The sequence below is a fragment of the Meriones unguiculatus genome, chromosome 9 (genome assembly GCF_030254825.1).
Source record: "Meriones unguiculatus strain TT.TT164.6M chromosome 9, Bangor_MerUng_6.1, whole genome shotgun sequence".
In the NCBI taxonomy this organism is placed as follows: Eukaryota; Metazoa; Chordata; class Mammalia; order Rodentia; family Muridae; genus Meriones; species Meriones unguiculatus.
The window spans coordinates 59,685,789-59,698,426 of NC_083357.1; the positions used below are offsets into that span (position 1 = coordinate 59,685,789).

Below are 12,638 nucleotides of genomic sequence, written 5' to 3' on the forward strand. Positions count from 1 at the left end.
TTCATATTATGAATTATTATTAGCTATCACTTTAATTAATAAGTAAGTTACAGGTAAATAACCCTGGAGTTGGTAAGCATCTATACCATGAATAATGTCGCACATACTAGTTTCAGGCTCTGTTATTGTCGCTATTGCTTTTAACTCATATCTTCTCTATTTGCTTTCTTTAAAGAACTTTACCTCTCCATTTACTTATCGTGAATTTGTACTGGGAAAACTGTAGATTTTCCTATGAGTTATACTATTAATTCTGACGGTCATTTGTTCTAGAAGGACCAGGAGAAACCCTTCATGCTTGTATCTTTGTTTGTGTGTGTATGATATACGTCTCTGTGAGTGTGTGTGTGTGTGAATGTGAAACACATGCTGAATGTGTTTGTGCGTGTACAGAGGCCTGAAGCTGATAATCAAGCGTCTTCCTCTCCCCATCTCTGCCTCACCCTCTCAAGCAAGGACTCCCACTAAACTTGGAGCTCATTGGCACAGCTGGGCTGGCTGAACAGGGAGCTCGAGGGCCCACCTGATGGCCCCTTCCCACCTCTAGTCCCAGGATTACAGATGTATGCAGCCACACCTGGCTTTTTACATGGATTCTGGGATAGGTCTTTCCTCATGCTTGCACTATAGGTACCTTACTGGCTGCCTCTGGCCCCACTCATATCTTTTTAGGTTGCTACCATCATAATTTCTTCTTTTCTACAGTCAGGTAGGACAGGTTCTTTTACTTTGCCTGCATAACTCTTAATCAACCTTTTCCCCCAAAACTCTAGACTACAGAAAAATATAGGTGAGCTGATAGTTATGGAACGCTGCTATTTAGTATCTATAGCTAGGAAATGATTTTGTATACAGCATTTGTATACACTTCTCTTTTAATTTTATTGACTTTACATCCCAAGGGTGCCCCTCTCCCTCCTCACCTCCCAATCTCCCCCTTCCTCTCCTTTCCCTTTCTGTAAGAAAAGAGGAAACCCCCCCCCTTCCACCATATCAGCACATCAAGTCACATCAGGACTGAGCATATCCTCATCCCCTGAGTCGAGGCAAGGCAGCACTGCCAGGGGGAAGTGATCCAAAAGCAGGCAATAGAGTCCATGGTAAACAGCCACCTCCCCAGCTCACCAGGCACCCCATATGAAGACCAAACCACCCATCAGTCATATGTGCAGGGGCCCTAGGTCCAGATCATGCACGCTACTTAGTTGATGTCTCAGTCTCTGTAAGCCCCCAAGGGACGGGGCCAATTGTCTCTGTTGGTCTTCTTGTGAGGTTCCTGTCCCCTCCAGGTCCTTCCATCTTTCCCCCAATACCACAGGACCTCCAGAGCTCCACCCCATGCTTGGCTGCACGTCGCAGCATCTGTCTCAATCCGCTGCCAGCTGGAGCCTCCTAGACAACAGTCAAGTTAGGCTCCTGTCTGCAAGCAGAGCAGAGCATCATTAATAGTGTCAGGGGCTGGCTCTCTACCGTGAGGTAGGTCTCAGGTTGGGCCAGTTATTGGTTGGATATGTCCTCAATCTCTGTTCCCTCTTTATCCCTGCACTTCTTGTAGGCAGGATTATTTCTGGATCAAAGGTTTTGTCTGCACTTCTAAACCTATCTTTTCTCTTTTTTTTTTGTTTTGAAATACTGGTATCAGTATCTCTAAGTCAGTATCTACCGATGTGTACTGATCCTTGTAGATTCCTTTATCAGGTTGAAAAGCTTCTATTCCTTGTGCTTCAGGTTTTTAGCCTACGTTAAAATGCTAACAAATGTTACATTTTATCAATTTTTTAATCTTTTGAGATGATCATAAAAATTTCTTGTAATGGAAATGTCTCAGTATTAGAGTTATGAGGATTGAAAGTCTCTTTGCATGCCTAGGATTGGCCTGATTTGATTGTGTTTATTCTTTCCAAATACAGTACTGGGTCTTACTTTCTAATCTATTGTTACAGATTTTTATTTCTCTGCTTCTGAGGGATACCAGCCTATAGTCTTTTTTTCCCATATAATGCTTTTGTCTGCTTTTGCTAACAGTGTGAAACTGGTCTGTCTTAGTTTGCCTTTTGTTGCTATAATAAAGACACTGTGACTTAGGGTACAGCTTAGGGAGGAAAGGTTTTAGTTGGCTTACATTTCTAGGCATCCAGGGAGGTCAGGGCAGATACTCAAGGCAGGACGCTGGAGACAGGAACTAAAGCAGAGGCTGGGGGAGTGCCACTTACTGGCTTGTTCTTCCTGGCTTGCTCAGTTTGCTTTCTTATGCCATCCCGGACCACTTGCCTATGGTTGGCACCCACCCACAGTAGGCTGAGCACTTTCATATCAATCATTAAATCAAGATAGTGCCCCATAGGCTTAACTGTAGGCCAATCTGATGGGACCAGAAGAGGTTCCCTCTTCTCAGATGACTGTAGCTTGTGTCAAGTTGAAACAACAAGAAGCAGAGGAGAAGAAAAGAAACTAACAAACACATGGCTTTAAGATGAGTTGGAAAACAACTTTATAATTTAAATATACATATACTATAAGTATTCAGATACTTATAGGGATGAGTGTTTTGCCTGCATGCATGTCTGTGCACCAATTGTGTGCAGTGCCTGCGGAGGTCAGAAGAGGGCATCCTGATTCCCTGGAACTGGGGTTGCAGATGGTTGTAATGGGTGCTGGGAACCAAACCTGAATCCTCTGGACGAGACCAGGAAACACCTTTTAGTAACTTGTCTTCCAGGAGGAATTTTGGAAGAAATTTTGTTTCTTCCTTATGTATTAGAATTCACCAGTGACTGATGGGCCAGGAATTTCTGAAGCAGTTACAATTACAATTAATTACAATTTTGATTTCCATAGTACTACTCCAGTTTTCTCCTTTTCCTTGTGCCAGTTGTAGTAATTTGTCCTTTTGTTGTTGTTGTTAGAATATGTTAAGCACTGCTAGGTTTCTATACATGTATTGAATGTGTTTTGATTATATCCACCCAGCACCCTTTTGCTCCCTTCCACTCCTTGGATGTCTTTCCTTTACCCAGGTCATTCTTCTGCTTTCACACCTCCTTCCTCCCTTTTTTTCCCTGCTGTGGCCTGTAAGTTTTATCAGGTTGATTAGTGATATCTTTTAAGACCATCAGATTTCTTGACACAAGTTGCTCATCGTTTGTCCTATCTTCTGCTTGTCATCTGATATACTGCGCCCTTTTGCATGTCTGATATTGGTCGCTTCTTGATTAGCCCAGGTAGGGTATCAATTCCTTTTATCCCTTCAGGACCATTGTCACCTGGCTTGTGCAACCTGAAGGGCCACCATTTCTGGTTTTCGCTTTTCTTTTCGCGTAGTTGCAGCAAGCTGACTCTTCAGATGCTTTCTTGGTGTTTGCTTGTTTGCCTCAGCATCTTGAATGTTGAGTTTATAATTATTAAGTTCAGAAATCTCTACGCCATAGTTTTTCAAATATTTCTCCGCTGTTTTCTTTCTTTGCTCGCCACACCCTCAGACTTTGGGGCTCCATATGTGCTAGGCCATTTGACATCATCTTGACACCAAGTTTCTGTTTTCTTTTTTCCTTTTCTGTTTTGACTGGTCCTCTGTGTTTTCAGTTTTACTTTGCATCCTCTATTAACCTCAGTTAGTGCTATTCTCCACATACTGTAGCTGTCATCTCTAGATATCCTTTGGTTCTTGTGTCTTCCCAATACTGCTGTTATATCATAGTTGCAATACCTGAAATGTCCTTGTCCACTAGCTGTGCTGCCTTTGTCATTTCTGAAATGGTTTCTGGTTTTTTTCTTCCCTTTTAGTTTGCAGACGTGTTTGTCCTAACTTACTTTTTCACAGTGGTAGAAATTGAACCTGGTCCATAAACATGCTAGTCAAGTGCTTTATATTATGGAAAGTTTATGTGTACCCTTAACCCTGTGTTCCATAATCCTTTGTATAGACATTACAGCAGTGATCAACCCCAGGATATTTATAAGGATATTGTTTTGTTAATCTGTAACCTTACTACTTTTCTAATATTTTCTGTTCCAGAACTCTGTTTCATGATCTTGTATTGTGTGAGATTCCCTAGCTCCACATTTTTTTTTTAATTTTCAGGATTCCCTTAGTGTTTCTTTTATCTTTAAAGGCTGTTGGCATGTTTGAGAATAACAGTTGCTTATTCTGCAGAATGCTCCTTGCTTTTTGAGATACCCTGAGACTCTGCTACTATTTTGTCTCTTATGTGGTCCTCCACAGAACTTCTAAAATCAGTCATAGCCATACACTCGATAGTTTCTGCATTTGGCACTGATCCAAGAGCTTGGCATGTAATAACTCATTTAGTCTATATAACAGCTAGAGTTACAGAATAAGGTGCCATGGTAACTAGGGAGAGATCATCTTCAGCAGGAGGAATAACTCAGTCTTGAAGTCTAGGGAGTTATTTAAAGAAGCCTCTACTTAGATGCACTCAGGATATTAACCCAGGTTGATGGAAAGAGTTGCAGAACGGGTTAGTATGAAACGAATTTCAGGTTTGTTTAGGAAAATACAACATATGCTTAGATTTAAGCTTACCTGTTGATAGCAAGGAAGAATTAAGGACTTCAGCAATGCCTGTGTGTGTGTGTGTGTGTGTGTGTGTCTGTGTGTGTGTGTCTGTGTGTGTGTGTTATTATAATCTACAGTTCAAAAGATTAAGTAAAAATGTCTTGTTACATTCATCTTTAATTTACAGATTTTTGGGGAGGAAAGGAGATTATTTGATTGGCCCCCACACCTTGGTTTCTTTGTGGGTGCTGGGAATCAAACTCATAAACTGTAAGTTTATGGAGTATATTGTAGAGGTTTACAAAGAATAAAGGAGTGCTGTGAAACACCCTCAAAAAGTCAAAGAAATTCTTACTATATGTGGGTCACGAAAAGGTCCAGGTACCTTTTTTGTCTATCAGTATGGTTCATAATTTTATTCATCAGCATTTTTCCAAATCTTTTAGAGAACCTAACACCTTGCAGATGCCACTGGACTACAAAGGTTAGCCATGGTTTGTTGGCTGCTTTCACATTCTTATTTGAGAAATCCCCCAGAAAAAGGAGTGTTGCCTTTATATAGGTAATCTTCATGAGCTTCTGTTGGGCTTTGGCTAGCTGTGGTAAAATTCTTGACTTGCAGCCAGCAAGAGGCTCAAACAGGATCCAGAGAGTGATCAGTTCTTTCCTTTCTGGTATTGCGTTAGATTTCCTGTCTTTCTGTCTTGCCTCAATAACACTCACTTCCCTTGGCCAATGGAGGCCAGCTCCCAGCAGCAGGAGCTGTGGGCTGCTCAGTTGTTTGTCTTGCACAGGCCTAGGTATGGTGCATGCAGTAGCAAGATGTTAAGCATATGGAAGACCTGATTTGTCTAAATAACTGGAAGGATTCGGTTTTCATACCTTCTTATGTACGGAGATTTACACAATCCTCAGATTTATGTACTCTTTGGGGCTGTCAGGCTGGACCAAAGTTTTCCTAGCTATGTTTACTAGAACTTTATAGTTTCCAAAGCAGTCATATATCATTATATACGTTAATCTTTACAGCCATCCAAAGAGAGGTACTACCTCCTGTTTTACAGGTGCCCAAAGTAAGGTCCTGCAGAGCCAAGATGGCGTTGTTTTTGTTTTGTTTTGTTTAGTTTTTTTGTTTTCAATGCAGTCAGTCTCAGGCCTCTTTCTTTTGGCTTCCTCAGGGCTTTTCCCTCCTTCTCTGTATAGCTTGTAGCCATTGTACTAGGCTTTTCTTTTCTATTATTCTGATGAATACGAGAGCAACTGAGGAAAGTTTATTTCATCTTAAAACTTATACCCCATCATAAAAGGGAGACAGGGCAGAAATTCAAGGCAGGAACCAAAGCAGAGACCAGAAGTATTTACTGTCTTGAACTCCATGGATTGCTCAGCCATCTTTCTTATATACCCCAGGACTGACCCAGAGGCAGCACTGCCTTCAGTTGGCTGGGCTTTCCCACATCAATCATTAGTCAACAAAATTCACCATAGTCTTGCCTACTCACCAATCTGATGGAGGTGTTTTCTCAATTGAAGTTTCTTCTTCCCAGATATGTCAAGCTTAAAGAAAAAAAAAATAAGTAAACAATACAAATGAGCACAACAATTAATTGTTGCATGGCTCTTCCTGAGAAGATATGAACAAATATATGTTTACTCCAGACAGGACACCAACAACTAAGTGAAGATATGATTCCACTCATGTTCAACCTTGTAAACCAGTCAGTTTTGAGGCATCACTTACAGAACTATGAATGGGGGAATCTTTACAGGAGCATGGATGACTCAGAGGCAGTTGCATCATGAAACAGCCCACCCAACATGAGTAACGATTCAAAGCAGCTGCATTCTGGAGCTCCTTGAACAAATGCATGTCCTTCACTTCAGCAGTTGTTACAGCATCTCTTAAGTTTTCTGGGAGCCTTGTGAATCTTCTAAGTTTTAGGAACTTCCTGAAATTTGTGAGTTTTATTTCCTGAGTCTTTATTAACTGTTCCCCAGAGAGGAATATTTCAGTTCAGAGGAAATATCTACACAATAGCCATTTATCCTAAAGTAGTTTCTTATAATGAAATTATAAATTTGTAATAGTAAAAAATAAGAAAGGAAAAATTAAACATATTTTGCTTCATCTTCAAGTTTTATTCTTAATAAGTTCTACAGGTCAGTTTGTCCTCAGCAGACCCAAACTGGAGCATAAAGTTTCTGTGTAGCAGATGAATTTAACTATTAGGATATCAGGATTCAACTTTCTAGAATTTACTGTACTATGTTAATGTTATTTTGCTAATTAAGCCTGTTTGAGAGGGCAGAAGACATTAAGTGAGATTATAGAGGAATAAGAGGTCTTCATAGACATTAGAGTGATCTTCCTTGTGTGCATATATGAGTAAAACAGTGTTGATAGTTCTTTCAAAAGAAATTGAGGAATGAGCTTAAAATCTCTTATTTCCTAAGAACATGTGTTGAGTACCTACTGTATGTCAAACGTGGCTCTAGGTGCCAGATATGAAGCTGACGGTGTGGTAGACAAAAAACAAACAAACAAAACAAAACAAAATAAACACGCCCTGGAGATGTATCTATTTCAGGGTGAGCATGCAAATAGCCTGCCAGGGGGTGGGGCCAGGGCTATGGAGAAAGCCAAGTAGGAGCAGGGCAAGAGTTCTGGAGGGGGAGAACGGAAGGAGGGCCTTGCTACCTTTATATCATACCCACATTGTGGGATGGAAATAAATTTCCTCAGCAAGGTCTTACACTCTGAAAGAGGCCAGTTTAGAGCTGCTACACGTGTGCAGTTAATTCTTCAGAGATGGGAGGGCCTTCTCCCTGAAAGTCTATGCCTATCTGTTTTGCCAGACATTCAGGTGAAGGTGAGGCTCGTGCTTGAAAAACATTTAAGGGGAAAAGGAGGAAGAAGCACAAAACTGAAATCACTTAGGAATTATTCACCTTAGGATCATGTTTTCATGCATTTCTTGTGTTTTTCCTTTTTTTCCACAATGATGGTATCCATTCTACGAGTGATATAAACATTGTATTATATTTTAAACAATAAACTGTACACTGCAGGGAGGATTTCTTTCTAGTCAACTGGTTTTATCCGGAGATGAGATGGCCAAGCTGGGAGGTGGGGGATGGAATCTCCAGCAGAATACACTGCTGCTACATCCTGGGATCCAAGCTTCCAGCCAACCTTTTCTGTTCTGTCAGTGATGCTTGGGCTCTCAGGTGGTCCATTTCTCTCCTCTCTAGATGCCAGCACAAAGACGAAAAAGGGGCAAGTGACAAGTGATGCAGCCCACGCCAGGCTCGGCTGCTTCCTGTGCAACCTAAGATGTCGCAAAGTTTTCTGTTCTTTCAAAAGCACTCTGCACCTTCAAGAAGACCACCAGGGGCCTGTAGCATCTGTTAATGGACCAGTGATGAATGTGCCATCTCTTAGTTCGACCATGGATGTGCTGTGAGATCTCGGCTCAGTGTTCTGTGCTGCACTTAGTTCAAGCTACCCTTGAGTGTGGATCTGAGGAGTGCAGCTGCCTCGGACTTCAAAATGTCCAGAAGAGAAGGCTTCCTGGGAAACCAAGGTCATTCCTCCAGCCTGACTTGTTGGCTTCCCACTTTTGTTGAGGTGCCTTGACAGAAGCACACGAGTCCACACTACAGGCTCCAGCAAACCAACTCTCAGCCTTTTAAAATACTTACCCGAAACCTGACCTTCTCTCCTTCTTACCAACTTGGCAGCTTCCAATACAATAATGATGCCCAAATATGTACATTTTATAACTTCTTAGAGTTATAAACATGGCTTTGTTTTTAAAAGATTTGTCCAGCATGTGTATTAGTCTGATCTCTTAGAGCCAGGACAGAGTAAATGAGAGAGAATTGGGAATGAATGCCAAAAAGCAGTTTGGGGGAGCATGCTCAGCAAGGCTCTTTTAAGGAGGCAGCGGGAGGTTTGGGGCAGAAATGTCTGAGGTTCAGGTGACTGTTGCACTGGGCACACAGCAGGGCAGGCTGGCTGCTGCTCAGCTGACCTCCCTTGTTCACAGAGCACCCCAGCCTCTTCAGAGAACAGTCCTGAGTTCTGACTCTCAGCCAAGCTGAGCCTCATTCCCCAGCAGTCTCATTTCCCCTTGCCTCCTTCCCAACATGGAAATGATGGTGAACACTGGTGCTTTGGCAGCTGAGAAATGAATCTGCCTCTCCAAATCCAACTCTACAGAGCCAGTGTGGAGGGCTGGGTTATAGCTCAGTTGGAAGACTGCCTGCCTAGCATGGAGGAGGCCATGGGTTTGATCCCCAACAGCACCACGTAAACCTACAGTGCCAGCACTAAGGAGGTGGAGACAGGAGAACGAGGAATTTCAAGGACAGTCTCAGCTGCACACAAAGTTAGAGACCAAGCTGGAATGTAGATGATCCTGCTTCAGAAAGAGTACCAACTATTCGCAACACACGCTTAGAGAGAACCATGCAGACAAGCAAAGATTCAGCTTCACTTTGGGACTTTGTTGTTGTAGTGGTGGTGGTGGTGTGTGTGTATGTCTATGTGTGTATAAGCATGTGTTTGGGGGGATGAGTGTCTGTGTGTGTGCATGTGTGTGTGTATATCTGTGTGGTTGGTGTGTCTGTGTTTGTGTGTGTGTGCATGCAAATGGGTGTAAGAATTATGGGTGTGTTTGTATGTGTGCATGTTGCCTGGAGCCCAAAGGACAGCCTTCAGTGCCCATCCTCATCTTCCCACTGTCTCATTACTGTGTAAGCCAACCAGCTGGCTCCAACCTTCTATGGAGTCTCCTGTCTCTGTCTCCTGTATTTGCCTGCTGTGTCCAGCTTTTACCTGGGTATCCATACTCAGGACATCAGGCTTGAGGAGCAACTGTTGTACTCACTGAGCTGACTCCCCAGCCTGTATAACACTTTTAATAGATGTAATTCATGAGGAGATATAAATTGGAAGGAAAATTATTGGAGAGAAATAATTTCAAGTTTTTGTATTGAAAGTGTAAGTGGTATTTCTCCACCTCTTTTGGAAATGTTCTATATAAATAAACATGTATAACTTATGTCAGAAGAGCTGAAAAATTCTGTTAGTTTTTTTTTTTTTTCTAATAGCATTAGATCCTTGAAGTCTCACTCAGGATTTTTATTTTTACTTGTGCCTCATTTTTTAAGTTTCTTGGAGAACCATGTCACACATACTTCAATGTTTCATGCTTCCTACTCACACCTAGCAAATGTTACCAGAAACCAAATAGTGGGTCTTCTAGCTCCTGCAACTTTAACAGTCTTAGAAGCCTTTGGTGTGATCCCTTGACCCTCTTCCTCAGTCGGGAATGTAGGTTTGGCTTAAATTGTGTCAGTTTGTAGGTGAGGCTGGGATTAATTTTGTTCTGAGGTTTTCTCAGGGCTTTAGAATGAAACTCAGCTGTCCCAGAGCATGTCACAGCCAGGCTGAGGGCCATTGCTCCTGTCTACAAAACAGCATAGAGAAAAACAACCAGCCTGGGAGAGCCCTAAGTCTCACAGTTGCTGTGAGTAAATTCCCAGCAGATAGTAACCAGGGTGCTTTAGGAACTCGGCTCCCAGTGGTGCTCATGGCTATCTCCATGGGGCAAAGTTAGGGTACATTGTTTCCACACCATTAGAGGTTTTGAAGATATCTGGGCCACTTCTGGAAGCAAATACAATTGTATAATCCTAATTTGTATTGCACTTGGTCTCATAGTTTGCAGGATTCGTTAGAAAGTTAGTGAAGCTCCGCTCTCACCGATACTACAGGAAATCCGGCTCTCGAGACCAAGCTGTGCTAGAGAGCTGAAAAAAAACTGGTTCCTTAGGCTAGGTGACCCGGCTGAGCTAGTGGTCTGGAGAGAGACAAGCCCAGAATTATGGATTCATACAGCATTATAGGCTTCGCCGTGGTGGTCACTTTAACTGTTTGCAGCATTGTTGGATTCACACTGTGGTCATGGGAACATAACCGTGGTGGTTTAAATGACAATGGCCTCCATAGGCTGGTGTGTTTGAATGCTTAGTCACCAGGGAATAGAACTCTTTGATAGGATTGGAAGGATTAGGAAGTGTGGCCTTGCTGGAGGAAGCGTGTCCCTGGGTTGGGCTTTGAGGTTTCAAAAGCTCACCCCAAGCCCAATCTCTCTGTCTCTGTTTCTCTCTTTTTCTCTCTCTCCTGCCTGTGGATCAGTATGTCTTCCTCAACTCCTTCTCCAGCACCATGTCTGCTTGTGTGTGGCCATGCTCCCCACCATGATGATCATGGACTAAACCTCTGAAACTGTAAGCCAGCCCCAGTTAACTGCTTTCTTTTATAAGGGTTGTAGTCATGGTGTCTCTTCACAGCAATAGAACACTGGCTAAGGCAATAAGGAAGCATGTAGGTAGATTGCCCCAAACTCTGCCTCTATATCCCTGGCCCCAGTGGTTGGGCCTTGCATCCAACACACCATGGACTAAATCTATATACCAAACCCCTTGAGTCGTCAGAGCACATACTCAGCCATGAGACTATCCTGGCGACCCTCTACTTCTGATTTAGCCTTAAGACCTTGCCAGTGTGAAAATAAAATTGAAAAGACCTAACAGGGCCAGGATTAAGTCTGCCTGTTGAAATACTCAGAAGATCTAGAACTATTACAAATTACAACTGTGTTCTGTTGGCTTATGGAAGAAAGCATCCTTCTGAGAAAAGCAAAATAAAAGTGATTCTGTGAACCCCACACAACCGAGCCCAACAGGAAGGGTCTTCTCATGAAGAGGGAGCTCCTGTACCAAGAGCAACTGCCAGGAGAGATGAGCCGGCAACTTGGGTATAACCACTATAGTGAGCTTTGTCACCTCCCTCCCTACCGTCTGTTCCTGGGTTGTCCAGTTTGTCACAGAGAGCGACAGCTGAGTAAGGGACAGAGACCCTTCAACAGTGGTCATACAGTGGTCTGTGAAACTTAAATCACAGCTGAGGCCCCAGGCCTAACCATGCTTTGATTGTGTCGGCGGTGGGGGGGGGGGTAATTCATGCATGCCCTCATACCTCTATTCTCTTTCCTCTCCATCTCACTCCCACTTTTAACAGACTTCACAAGATCCACACTTCCAACAACTCAAGTTTATATGTGGTATGTGGGTATGGACACATACACGGCACGCTTGTGTGTGCATTCTCACCCACTTAGGCACATGTGAAGGTCAGAGGTTGACTTGGGGATGTCTTTCCCAGTCCCTTCTCCACCTTCCTTTTTGAACTAGGGCATCTGCCTGAACCTAGAACTTGCCCTTTGGGCTCACCTGGCTGACTGCTGAGCCCTTGAAATCTGCCCAGCACTAGGATTACACCACACACTACCACATCTGGCTTTTCTGTGACTGTTGGCATTCTGAACTCAGGGCCAGAGGCTTACACAGCAAGCCCTTTGCTTACTAAGCCAGCTCTCCAGCCTCTTATTTTCAAAACACTTCCTCAAAGTTTCTATTGCCAGCCAGTAGGGCAGGCAGGCACACTGTCTCAACAGCGCAAGAAGATTAGGGTAACTAACCCAAGCAGGTAGCTTCAAAGCCATGTCCACTGGGTAGGAGTGCAGAGTACATCTATTCAGGGAGCGGCATTTTAACAATAGTCTGTGCTGTTGGTGCTCCTTTGGCAATATCTGCTTGGCTTTCATGTGGTGTGGAGTTAATTTATTCAACAGGGGATGCTCTCTCTTCTGTCTGTTCACCACCTCCCTAGGAGTCTCTGGACAGAACAGCTGAGTGTGAGGAGGATGGTGAAGGACTAATTGCCAGACTTGTGATCTCTGCTCTGTGGCACCCAGCATGGCGGCTCAGGGAACGGACTGTGTCCTTGGCAGTGGTCAGTGACAGCTGAGTGAAGTAAGGCTAGGCGGGCCTTCTCAGAGCCAGGCAACGTGGATGGAAATCTATCCTCCCAAACCCAACAGAAATAGATCAAAACAGGCCAACATCAGGCTCTCAGGTGCAGATAGGATTTCTCTATGGAGAAGGTGGACCTAACCGGAATAAATGGGACTCGCTGGAGATGGGGGTGACACTTACCAGGGCCCCACATTGGCCTATGGTGCAGTTTATTTACTGTTCCCTCACCATAGGA

The 12,638-nt window shown here is 43.4% G+C and overlaps 1 protein-coding gene across 2 annotated transcripts in view; it reads left to right on the forward strand.

Moving 5' to 3' along the window:
- Window positions 1-12,638, forward strand: part of Rnaseh2b (ribonuclease H2 subunit B) — a 74,855-nt gene that overhangs the window by 47,897 nt on the left and 14,320 nt on the right. The window contains exon 10 of one of the 2 annotated variants that reach the window (XM_060391290.1): window positions 7,769-9,601. The exons of the other annotated variant lie outside the window; for it this stretch is intronic. Coding sequence (XP_060247273.1) covers window positions 7,769-7,801 — 33 coding nt within the window. The 3' untranslated portion in view covers window positions 7,802-9,601. Of the gene's footprint in view, window positions 1-7,768; window positions 9,602-12,638 lie in introns of those variants that run through there. 2 annotated transcript variants of the gene reach the window in all.